Here is a 13,509-nt window from a genome sequence, read left to right on the forward strand (position 1 = left end):
GTACTAACCAAGTGTTCATTTCATGGCAAATAGGATAGTTTTATTAACCTCTGCATTCCCCGCTGTACATTATACAGTCTGTTCCAGCAGATGTAAGTGATTCATGTTAAATCAGGAAAAAGCAAATATGTAAAGTATATTATGAGATTTTCACACCTAACTTTGCCTTTTCTCCACTTTTTCCTACTGCTGCACTCTTGTATGATTCATGAGCAAGATTTCTTTTTTTTTTTTTTTTTTTGAAACAGAGTCTCATCCTGTGTAGTTTAGGCTGGCTTTGAATTCATTATGTAGCCCAGGCTGGCCTCAAACTTGTGGCCATCATCCTTCCTCACCTCCCCCGTGTCCTGGGATTCCAGGTGTGCACCATCACGCCTAGCTTTCTGACTCAGAAACAGGCCAGGTTTTTATCAGTCCTGCCACTTTTACCGTCTCCATATGTTTTATAGGTTGATGGGCCAATTTAACAAAATAGTGGGTCACCCTTTTACAAAGCTGGTACCAAAGTTCACTGGAGTCAAGAGATAATATTTTTTTGCAATTTTTTGCAAAAGGTCATGAAGGAAAAGAAGACTTGTAGTGTCTAAAGGATGGTGCTGTGTTTTTTTTTTTCCCCTTTCAGTTACTTAGGCAAGTCTCAGAACTTTTAACAGGAAGAGTTCTATAGTGTACAAACTTCAGTATGTACTGCTGGTGTCTTTGTAAGGGGTTAAGAGATAACAGTAGGGCCTTAATCCTATTAAGGATCGAGAAGAAAGGAAAAGGAAATGAGTGTCTGAATATGCTGTGAGTAGCTGCTCTGATCTGGCCTCCTTTCTTAAGAAACCAATCTCTGTCTTGGAAAAAACAAAACATGTCTCGTCCTCAAGAAAGTAATAGCAGAGAAGTGGCAAGGAAAACATATTTCTTGATTCTCTGAATGTGAAAAACCTGATTTTTTTTCCTTAATTTTTGCTTGTGTTTTTCATGACTGTTGCCTACTCTTTTTTTTTTTTTTTTTTGGTTTTTCTCCGGTACCAGGAACCGAACTCACGACCTTGCGCTTGCCAAGCAGGCGCTTTTGCCGCTGAGCTAAATCCCCAGCCCCTGACTGTTGCCTACTCTTAATAGCTCATTTATGGTTTTTAATTTCAGAATACCCAACACTTTGCTAATTGAAGCCTCTAAACAGACATTTTTATATTCCTCATGTGCTTTATTTGAAATTTTCAGACCTATAATTATGACTAATAATAGCTAGCTCTTCTGTCTTTTGTGTTTGAAAGGCAGCACGTAAATATGTAATATTTACACCTCTAGCTCTAGCTATATGGCATAATCCTAGATAGAAGTGAATATTATATCACTTAAGAGAGCTTAGTAAATTCAGGTGTTTCAAAAATACATAATTATAAATCTAAGCACTTTGAAATAATTCCTCAAATTGGGGAAGGGACAGGTTTAGAGAGTATCTATAAAACCAACCACTGATAAGAACATGAAATTGAAGCCCTTTTAGACCATGAGCATATCTAACTGAGACACTAGTTTTACCTCCGCAATAGTAAACTTTTATACATCCTTTTTCCTCTTTTCCTCACTGTCAACAGAATTAATTAACCACAGTGATACAAAATAAAAAATAAAAACGGGCTGGGATGTAGCTTAGTGCAAACACCCTGGGTTTGATTCTCAGTGTCACAAAAGGTGTTACCACTGTGGGGGTTAAAAATAAATAATTTATTGCTCTAACAATGACAAAATCGCCTTCTTTTAGCAATTATCAGTGGTGGTTTTTACATATTGCTAACTTCCAAATCATTGTTTTACATGTTAAAAGAAGTCTTTATATTTCTCCTGTTTTACAGATATTTGAAATTTTTGGACCTGTTGCACATCCATTTTATGTGTTGAGGTTTAATTCTTCAGACCACATTGAAAGAAAAGGTATTAAAATAAAGGAGATTATGTATTTTGCTCCATCCACGAAAGATTTTACCCAGTATGTTTTCACAGACAAACTTAAACAGTAAGTACTTTGTTGACATATGAGATCTTTGCCTTATGTTTTATATTTTAAGAGTAATTCTCATTGATACTTTGTTCTAGTGAAATGGTCTGTCTTCCAGGGACTTCATTGGTCTTTCTGCTGAAACTCGGAAAGCTATAAATTATCAGATTTTATAGACAGCAAACATTTACATTATTATTTAAACTCCATAAGGTTTATTTTTTTAACTGCTGATAAAAATAAACATAAAAGTCATAAAGATTTTAAAATGTTTTAGGATGATGCCTTAAATAACATTTCATTTTGCTTTGAATTTTAAGATGTTGCTGTGGGTATATCTTATATTTAGCTTCAATAAAATAGCTTAAAACAGATAACTGAAAGGGTGTTCTGAAAGTATTTATTAAATACATTTTAGATAATAAATGCGGTCTTTTCTTGATTTGAACTTCACATGGAAAGAAGTGAAAATAAAGCAAAGGACTGAGAAGTTAGGCCATCCTTCCAGAGTACTTCCTGACCATGCACTTGGGGCTCTGTTATGGGAATTTACCACAAATATTCCCCATTTAGTGGCCCAGCAGTTTAAGGACTGTTTGGACCTAAAACCAAGGCACACAGTTCAGACCTACAACCTGTGTTTTCTTTTTTACAGTTCTGTATGTCTTGTTTATAGGGCTTCAGTGGTGGTTTTTTTTGGCACAATACAAAAGTCGTCAGGTTGAGGTTTCCTTTGAGCATTTCTTTGTTTTGAATATGGTAATGTACATACAGTATACAGTTCCTCACTTAGTGACCTTTTCATTTAACCACCCAGCCACGGGAGCCTAACTCAGTAGTTAAACAAGGACCGCCTCTGTACTGCATAATGCTTTGCCTTTGAGGTGGAGCAGTTTAGCTCCATTTGTGCTCACCAGCCAATTAAAGCTCTTTTAATCTCAGCTTCACATATACTGTACATACTGCTTTGTTAAAAGTACTTCATGGAATTTTATTTGATCGTTAGTGGATTTTGATTTCTTATGGTGCACTAGTAATTAAATTGTCTAGTAGGTCTGTAAACTCCAGAATCTCATATATAGTTGATGTTGAACAAACATTTATTTGTTAAACTCAGTTTCATGCACACTTCAGGTATCAGGAAAGTGTAGGATGTAGAAGTGCAAGAGCACTTCTGTCTGTATACTGCAGCCTTGGATTCACATCTTCAGTTCGTAGTCCTAATAGTTACATGTATCCATGAGCACCTCACTTCATATAAGGTAAAGAACCTAGAAATGGTCTGTTATCTTTTGCTAGAAAAAGCACATATGCTTTTACTTTTTAATATATTTGTAGTTTCATATACATTGCAAAATTAAAGATTGAACTCCTGTCTTCTACTTTAGTATTTTCCATACTGTTCTAAGCACTTAACAGAGTCTTATCCATAAACCCTTCTTTGAGGCCAGGCATGGTGGTACACGACTATCATCCTAGAACTTGGGAGGCTGAGGCAGGAGGATTGCTGTGAGTTTGAGGCCAGCCTGGACACTACATAAGAGTTCAAGGCTAATCTGAACTACATAGCAAGACCCTGTCTCTAAATAAATAAATAAATAAATAAATAAAACAAATAAACCATTTTTTGACTCATTTGTTTATAGGGATAGGGGCTCAGATGCATCATGGAAGAATGATCAGGAACCACCACCAGATGTGAGTATAAGTTTTGATACTCAATATTTTACCAAATAGGGAATTTTATTTTTTTTTTTGGTACCGGGAATCGAACTCGGGACCCTTGCTTGTCAGGCAGATGCTTGTGTGGCTGAGCTATATCCCCCAAGTAGGTAATTTTAATAATTTTTCATAATTAGCATATCACCTGTCATAATTTTCTGATTTAATCTCATTTGTTAATAACAGTACACTTTGTTAATAAAGGTAGATATCATTATTTGAAATATTTTATTCAGTTTAATAAGTTAGTTATGGGAAATGAACATTTACTATAATGCTTTTAGTAAGTTGCCCTTCTTTTGGAGCTAGAAAATCATTAGAGGCTACCTACCTCCTCATATTTTACAATATATTTACCTTCTTAAAAAGAGGCCACTTGGTTTTCTTTTTGTATCTATGTTAGAAAGATAATAGTTTTACCCTCCAAGGTAGATTGATAGTGTAGTCTTTGTGGAGTGTGAAGTTAACTTGGGAAAAATATATAAGTGAGTAAGTAAGGAACTAATTGCTTAACTGTGGAAATTTTTAAACACATTCTCAGTTCAGCTCAGTTCTGAAAAATTTGTTTTAGTACAGTATTATAGTTTTCTGGTATTTTCAGATGTAACTTTGATTATTTCAGGTGGTCTCAGACAATGCCAAAGATCATAGTCTGTGTTAATTTTTAATTTTGCTGAAGCATAAATCAGGTTTATTCCACCCTTAGAGATGTTTTTTGCAGGTCTGAGTCACTTAACCAGTGATACTAGTTTAGTATCTATTGTACATTGAAATGAAAGTGTTTTCTACTTAATGTAATGTGTACATGTGATTCCCATTATTGCTTTTTATGTTCACTCAACATTCTGTTATGTTTATTTTATTACAGAAATTATATACTTTAAGTTAGTTTAACATTCGCATAGATCTTAAAGTACATCTCTTTTGATGTCAAGATACTCTTCATACATCCCTTGTTTCAGACCAAAATGTTAAAATTATTAATTATGGTGTTATTAATTGCTTATGAAATTGGATGATTAGATTAGTCACAGAATTATATCTTCCATGCTTCATTGATGGTTTTTTTCAGATGGCACAATGGATCATGAAATGTTTTAATTTTGTAATAGTTGATAAAATTTTACAGTCCAGAATTGCCACCTGATATTAATCATAGATTAAAATTCGTTAGATTTAACCTAAAAACTAAAAAAATTATGAAAATAGGAAGCTTGCATATAAGAGAAAATTGTAGAGATTATGAGCTGGGAAAATGTTGGGCATGCATAAAATTTACTGGAGCCTAACTATTCTCAATTAAAATTTTTAAATTTCTCTTGCTCTGGAGATGGTGCACAGTGATTTAAGATGGTGTAATAATCTGTGGGGAGCAGCTGAGCTGGAGATCGACGACTCATTCAGGGCTAGAGCAAGGCCAGCTCCGAGAACATGGAGTGCCGGAGGCGAGCCATGTGAACAAGTTGTTGGGACTAGAGCAAAGCCAGTCCTGGGGACATGGGCTGCCAGAGGCAGGCTGTACAAACAAGTTGACCTCTAGCTTAGTTATATATCAGCAGGTTTCCAACCTTGGCATTCCTCCCTGTGAACTACAGCACAGAGAGCTCTGCAGATGTTCAGCTTTCCATCTTCTCAGCAAAACAGGGACCTTGTACTTTTAACCTTGTCACATACTTTCCCCGTTTTTACTCGGTATGAATAAAGATGGTGGGGCCGGAACAGCATCACTGCCTGTCCATCAGAGACGTTGTGTCCCACCTGGTGCCATCTTTCCTTTTATTATGTGCCTTGTCTTTTCTTAATCTCCGTCGCCCCCTCTCAGGACGCCACAGGCCTTACAAGTCGTGGCAGTAATCTTTACTAACATTCATTTTCTCTGATTTTGCTACGGAAAAACTTAAATTTGCCTTACAAAACATATTTTCACTTTTTGTACCTACCATGTTCTTGCATGCACCTGCGTCTATCTGCGCATATTGTTTTTGTTCACTGAAGCTTTGCCCCGCCCCTTACTTCCAGGACTGACTCCTTCTTAGATATTTAGCTTGGATCATCCACAGCAAAATGTCTTCCCTTTCCCTTTCTTGTCTTCATCAAGCCCCGTACTGTAGCACTGAGCCGTAGTATTTGTTCATTATATCATTGGTTTGTCTGTTTTTCCACTTGACTGAGCAATTCAAAGAAAATGTCTTCTGTCTGATCTCTGTGTTTTCTAGTGTCTAGCAGATCCCACATTTTACCCAAGTTAAAAAAATCTTAGTACATTAAGATCAGTAGTAAAAACATCAGGCACTTGAAAACACTAATATTAGTTGACATTTAAAAATGTAAGTATAGGTTCTGAGGTTTGTGGACTGCTAGCTTATGGAGGATTTGATCTAGAGTGTATTTCATTTAGGCCATACTGAAAATTCCATGCATAGACTTTTATATTTATTCTTTTAAATATAAAAGAATAAAAAGGCTTTAACAGTAAGCCTTTATATGAAGCATATCTCTTTTCCAATGTTAATGAAAAAATACAGTACCTGGAATATAAGACGTGGTGCCAGTCGTAGAGCTCATGAAGCCTTTCTAGTAGGCCATAACAGTGAAGCCCAGTTCTTAGTTACAGTGGATTTTATATTTCTAATCTAGTGTGATGTCCTCATAGAACTTGCCTCATACATCTGCTTATGAGAGCCCTCTTCCTCAGTCCAGACTGTAAAGCATCCCCATGATTTTTTATATTGTTACTTTCCCTTTATTTATAGGCCTTACTATATATCTGAAGTTAAATTATAAGAGGAATTAATATTGTATCCCTGTAAAGAATTAATCCTGTGAAGAGTGTAGAACAAGGCTGGCATATAATGGGTATGTGTATGTTTTGGGGTGAACGACTCATAGAATAAGGTTTTTTTACTTCTATATTGAATGCAGCGGTATATGAAATACGCTTAATCTTAACTGCTTTCTTTGGCAGCTGGTGTTAATGATCAATGTGGGGAGGTCAGTCTTCTAACCAGGAATGCCCATATCTGGAGATTGTTAAATATTGGCATTTTAAAGCTACTGATTTGAAACTTTCTATGAATTAAGAGATGAAATCAAACCTGGATTGCTTGGCTTGATTAATGGCCTATGTTATGAAGACACACTAGGCATTTTTGAAAAAACCTCCACTATTTTAACATCTGTGAAGCGTGGTCAGAAATAGAGTGAATTTTTTAATTAGAAAAATTGTATTGACGTGAAAGACACACTGCCAATAGTCTCCTCAAAATGTTCCCCTTTACTGTGAGGATTGCCGCTTTCCAAAGCACTTCTGGAAGTCGTCCTTTGGGATTGTCTTCATTTGTGCTGTCATGGCCTCTTTCCTGAACAGACTGAAAGCAGTTACCTTTCCCGGTCATTTTCACTTTGAGGCAGAGCCACAGTCACACGGCAGACTGGGTGAATAAAGTAGATGAGGACACACTGTAAGCTTTTTATGAGCCATGTCAGATGGCATGCTCCAGCAGCATTCACTGTATTTTTGATCACACCTTATAAAACTAGAAAAGAGGGAGCAGAGTTTTGAGAGCAGTGGGAGAAGTGTGTTCAAGGCAAGGAGGAATATATAGAGGGGGTTAGTGGTAATGTGCCTTTTACTCTAAGAAGGTTTTATTTATTTATTTATTTATTTGTTATTTATTTTGTATTTTTATTTTTGGTACTGGGAATTGAACTCACAGCCTTGCACTTGCCAGGCAGGCGCTGTGCCACTACATCCCTGGTGCCTAAGAAGTTTTTTCTTAAATTTAATGTGCTCTGTGTTTGCTGATCAGACTTCATATAATTAACTCAGGTATTCATAGGTAATAGTAAGTATTGAAACAGGCAAATGGTTTTCCATGTCAGTTGGTAAAGAACAGATTTATTCCCACCCCAGAGTATGTACTATGGAATTGCAAGTCTGTGTAACACAATCTGTATACTTTTATCTGCAAGGCATTAGATTTCAGTGATGATGAAAAAGAAAAAGAAGCCAAACAGAGGAAAAAATCTCAGATTCAAGGTCGGAAGAAACTAAAATCCGAATTTAGTGAGCCAGGTGAGTGAATGCAGTATATAGTTATCCTTCATCTTCATTTCTATCTGTGTGACCTTATCAGTAATAAAACCGCAGAGAACGTCTGGGGCGCTTTTATCTCACATCTGGCTAGCATGGGAGGTGGTAACACAGCACGAGAGTTGGTAGGGGAGAATTGCGAATAAGAGGCAGTGGTGGTTTATGAGACTAAGGCTGTAAAATGTCTTCCAGGAGTAACAGACAAGCAAGGCCTTGTTTGGGTTGTTTGTGCGTATCAGCACTTTTACCTGAAGAAACCTTTTTGCGTGTTCGAATTTAATCGTGTGTACTGCTTAATATCCCACATCATGCGGGGGTTGTTTTGTTTTAACCTATGTTCCTTTTTATCAGACTTTTCCTAATATTTCCAAACTTTTTGCGAGGTAATTGTAAATTCACATACAGTGTAAGAAACAGTAGAAGAGGTGCTGTGTGCCCTTTACCCTCTTCGCTCCACTTGCAACAGCTTGCAGAACTTAAAAATACAGCATCACAGTCAGGACCACTGGCACTGATACGTTCAGGATGGGTAAAGTTTCCGTCACCGCAAGTTGCGTGCTTGCTGCCTCTGCTCATTTTCTTCTGTACTCTGTCAGCTTGGGTCCGCCACCTGTCTGTTCTCCATTTCCCTATTATACTTTGTCATTTCAAGAAAGGGGATGAAAAATAATTAATATATGTACCAATCCCCCAGAACAAGTGTCAATTTTGTGTGTTGCATACATATTCCAGTAAAAAATACTAACTTTTTCTTTTTAATGAAACAATGTTACATAATGAAGTCACGCATATGCTACGACTGGGGATTTGCTTTTGCCCCCGAGCATACTTTGTGGAGATCCACGCAGGTTGCACGTACTAGTAGTGTGTTCCTTTTTACTACACAGTGCTGTTTCATGGTGGGAGTGTGCCACGGATTGTTAACCCTTAAGGACATCTAATTTGTTTCCATTTTCTGCAATTTAAGAATAAAGCTGCTGTAAATATTAATGTACAGTTTTTTGTGTGTAAAAACTAATTGGCATTTCTCTGGCACGAATAGGCAAGCGTGCAGTTACTGCATTGTATGACATTGCATCGCAACCTTAATTTTGTCAGCTTCTGTGCTGGTTTTCCTCCAGGGCCATATTATTTTACGTTCTCATCAGCTGTATCCAGGTGACTCAGTTTCTTTCTATTCTCACCAGCTTTAGATGTTGCCATTAGATTTTCTGTATGTAGTGAGTGATACCTAATTGTGGGTTTCATTTGCATTTTCCTAGTGGCTAGCGATACTGAGCATCTCTTCTTGTGTTCATCTGCTCTGTTCCTGTGTATCTTCTCTAAAGATGTTTGTTTTCATATGTGTTTTGCATTTTCTGATTGTATTTCTTTTATTAAAAATATGTTTTAGATACTGGTCCTCTGTAAGACATGTGGTTTCTATATAACTTCTTTCAGATAAGCATTCTCTTAAGAAGGTTTCTTGCAGAAAAAAAAATTAAGGAAACCCAGTTTATCAGCTTTCTTTTTATGGTTTTTTTTTTTTTCTTTCTGGTACCGGGAATCGAACTCACAACCTTGCACTTGCCAGGCAGGTGCTGTGCCACTGAGCTAAATCCCCAGCCCCTTCAGCTTTCTTTTTATGAAATCTAATACTTTCTGCCTACCTATGGATCCTGTTTTATCTTTTTCCACTGAAGCTTTTTGTAAGCTTTTGTTGTGCATTTTACAGCCATGATCCATTTTAAGTTAAATTTTCAATAGGATGAGAAGTTTTGATCAGTGGTCACTCTTTTGCATATAAATATGTAAATATTTCTGTATCATTTGTGTAAAAGCTATATTTCCTAAAATGAATTGCTTTATAACCTTAGTCAGAAGTCAGTGCTGTATTTGTGTTGACCTATTTCTGAGTTCTGGATTTTATTTCACTGAAAGATGTGTCTGTAAAGCAGTGTTGATTATTGTAGTTATATAGCAGGTCTTGAAATTGGAGAGAAGGATAGCTGGTACCTTACTGTTTTTTTCAAAATTATTTTAGCTATTCTAGTTCTTTTGCCTTCAGTATATACATTTCAGAATTATCTTCTCTGTGACAGCAAAAGGTTTTTCTGGGATTTTTACAGGAATTTCAGTAGCTCTCTAGGTGAGCAGTGGCATCTCATTGTTTTCCTTTACATTTCCCTGATGGCGTGACATAGGACATCTGTTCATGTGCTTGTCACCATCAGTGTCTCTTCCTTGCTGAGAGCCCAAATTCTTTGGCCCATTTTTCATCAGATTTTTTTCTTACTAGTTTTAAGGGGTCTTTGTGTATTTTTGCAGTAGTTTTTTATGTCTTTACGGATATTTTCTCTCAGACAGTTGCTTTTGTTTTCATTGCCTTGCCAGTATCTTTCACTGAACATAAACTGTTAATTTTAATGAAATTCAGTTTATCAATTCTTTTTAAGTAATGTCTTTGATGTCCTGTCTTAAAAGTTACCATGAACACAAGGTCATCTACCTCTTCCCCTATAAAACTCTTGAGGAGGTTTATAATTTTGCATTTTATATTTAGGTTTGTGATACAGTTTGAGTTCTTGTAAAGGGGTAAGGCTTGAGTCTAGATTCTTTTTTGCATATGGAGCTCCAGTTGTTCCAGCAACAATTGTTGAGAAACCACCTTTGCCTCATTACATAACTTCCCTTCCTTGTCAGAGAGCTGTGGGTTATATTTTGTGGGTCTGGTTCTGGGCTCTGTCCTGTCCCGTTTGTCTGTTTGTGTTTTCTCTCACCAGTATTTCACTGTTACTACCATTGGTAAGACTTAAAGTCAGGTATATCAGCCCTCCAGCGTTGTTCTTGGTATTGTTCATCTGAGTGTGTAATTTTGATTATTATGTTGTTCATTCCTAAAATGTCTGTTTTTCTTCTGTTTTTATCTGAGATGTTGTAATTTTCATTTTGTAGTGTTCATAATTTCTTGTTGAAGCATATGACTACATTATCTTTCTTAGTTAATTCTAACATCTTCATGTTGCCTTGGTTGATTTTTTTCTTTCACTGAGTTTGAAATCTATTTGCTTTATGTTGAGTCAGTTTTTGTTAAAATGTGGTTGTTTTGTTTGTTATAAGACCTCAGAGCATATATAAGTCTGCTTAGAACAGGTTGGTTTGTTTTTCACATACTATACTGTTTCGAGAGGGAGAGGGTGAACTGAAGTCCAGCTTCCCTCTTACTGATACTGCAGGATAAGCGATGTCCCGTTACTGCTGCGCAAGGATAGATGTTATGACTCCCACCAGGTCAGGCAGGAGCCACTGTCCTCTGACACCAGCAGAGCTTGGCCTCTTTAACACAGAGCAGTGGGGAAGGCTTTAGTCCTCACTGACATGACCCCAGTGCACGAGGGGAGAAAGCATGCAGCTGCTGGTAAAAGTACAAGCTTAGGTTTCCATGTTCTCCTCACTATTGTTGCCAGGAGGCCTTGTTACTGGCACCTGGCTCACCCTGCTCACAGCCCTGGTGGTGGGAGTGCTGGGCACCTCATCCAGGCCTTTGCTGGTAGAAGTCCAGGCTTGCAGCCTTTGGGAGGGTAGCTAGTGATGGTGCTGCAGTTTTTTCTCTATGGTATTTGGCTGGAGTTATTTTCTAAAATGTTTTCTGTCTTGCTAGGCTTTTTCCTGATCTTTAGCTTTAAGTTTGCCTTTTCAATTTGTTTATTTTAAACAGCCTTATATTAGTAATTAAAGAAAAGGCATTATTAAAATTTTTGACATTGCTTTTTTGACATAGTACACCTAATTGTAATTTTGCTTTGATGTATTTTTTCCCCCTCTCAAAGGTGAAGATTTTGCTGAAGTACATCAGAATTGGAATGCTTATAGCTCTACAGAGCATTCAAAAGTCTATCACAGCAGACATTTCTCACGAGGATTTTCCAGGGGCAGATACCCTCGACCTGGCCACAGCAGGCCTCCACCTCAGCACTTCTATAACTCAGGACATATGGTATCTCAGGAGACTTCGGGATTTCCACCACAGGGACAAGACGGTCCTGTGATGCCACAGTATCCCTTTCCTCCTCCAGTGTTTGACATGCATAACTTTTCACTCCCGCCACCACTACCGCCGCCCCCATCTGTGAACATGGGTTGGGCTGCAGCCAACATGGCACCTCATCCAATGCTCAACTTACCGTACTCCCTGCCTCCGCCTCCTCCTCCTCCACCGCCGCCTCCCCCACCCTCTCCTGGAGATAGTAGTGCTTCTCATTTTGGACCTTACTATTAGGGGCATGCATCATTTCCAGAGAACGATGGACTTTTCCTAGTATATATGTAAGGTTTTTGTTTTTTGCTTTTTTAAAAGAAAAGTAATTACAGAGCTAGATTTTTACAAACACTGTAAAATATTAAATGATTCAGTTGTAAGTTGATATATATTTGTAACTTTTGTGAAATTGTATTCATATGAAAATTTTAGCTCGAATTCTTGGAAGTAAATCCAATTATGTAATACTGTATTTAATTACAACTTTGAATCATGCTTTCCTGTACTCCCACCCATAAAACAGTATATATGGTAATGGACATGGAGCAGGTTCCATCATGGATTAAACTGTATTGAATGTTGATTGCCTTTTCTGGTAAAATCTGAAAAACAAGATGTTGAAGCCCTATTAAGAGTCTGTAAACTATTTTTATAATCTTACACTTTCAGAATTTATTTTTACTGTGGTGTCATGTAGCAGTAATTAACCCTAACCCCCTTTTTTTAAAAAAAAGAGTGAAAAGTATAGAGGAGAAAAACTATATATTGGCAGAGTCTCTAGTTAAAGTTAATATTAATGAATTATTTGTAGTTTTCCATTATCTATGCAGAGTTCCAGTTGTTTACGTACTATTCTGAAAGCTTTGCTATTTAACAACTTTAACGCTAAGGTGTATTGAGGGATCATTGTCTTCTGTCTCACATATTTTTACATGCTTGGCACGGATTAGATGCTTAATAAATATTTACTGAATGAATGAATTTGAGTTTTTTGTTAAATGGTGACTAATATTTTTATGTCTTTGATTGTAAGTGTAAAGGAAATTCCAGAACTTTAGAACCAGAAGAGGCTTTCAGAGTCACCTAAACTGTGTGTCATTTAATAAACAAGGAGCCTAGCTAAGGGTTCCTAGGAGGCTCAGTGATTCAATTAAGGTCACTTATGCGTTGAGATGATAAGGAGTTGAATCTAGCTTTCTTGCTTCCTAGATTAACATGTTCCATTAAGTTGGCGCTTCCTAATTTTTCATTCCTTGCACACTTAGAAAATAATGTTTGGCGTACTGAATGGATTTGGAGACCGTTCGTCACAAGCCAGTGTGTTCTGATCGTATTAGTGTCACTTTGCCTCCCTGTGCACCGAGGACTGGACGATCCATAGTACACAAGTTGAGAAGCTCTGCCCGGGGAAGCCGTGACTTTGCCGTGTGTGCGAGTTCTTCGTTATTCTTTCTTGGAATGTGTTTGCTGCTTCTCTTTATGAGTTACCTTCATAGTTTATGGTAAACAGAAGTTTTTTTGGTTTGTATTCTGTTGTAGAATTTAATGCAATTATATCTAAAAACACTGGAAAACTCCCCACACCCTTTGTAATTTCTCTAAGTCATGCTGGCCATCTGACACAGGATATTTAGTGTCTAAAGAAATAGAGAGTTGAATTGTACCATTCAATACCTGCTTTCACTT

The 13,509-nt window shown here is 37.1% G+C and overlaps 1 protein-coding gene across 1 annotated transcript in view; it reads left to right on the forward strand.

Annotated features, from left to right (window-relative positions):
• The window catches only part of Naf1 (nuclear assembly factor 1 ribonucleoprotein), a gene marked incomplete in the record, with an annotated part of 35,960 nt that extends 23,151 nt beyond the window's left edge, over nt 1–12,809 (forward strand). Inside the window, 4 exon segments of the mRNA XM_013513571.1 lie at nt 1,848–2,008; nt 3,637–3,688; nt 7,685–7,787; nt 11,615–12,809. Coding sequence (XP_013369025.1) covers nt 1,848–2,008; nt 3,637–3,688; nt 7,685–7,787; nt 11,615–12,063 — 765 coding nt within the window.
• Nucleotides 12,810–13,509: the final 700 nt, after the last annotated feature.

This window comes from Chinchilla lanigera, unplaced genomic scaffold (assembly GCF_000276665.1).
Source record: "Chinchilla lanigera isolate Chin_1 unplaced genomic scaffold, ChiLan1.0 scaffold00002, whole genome shotgun sequence".
Lineage (NCBI taxonomy): Eukaryota > Metazoa > Chordata > Mammalia > Rodentia > Chinchillidae > Chinchilla > Chinchilla lanigera.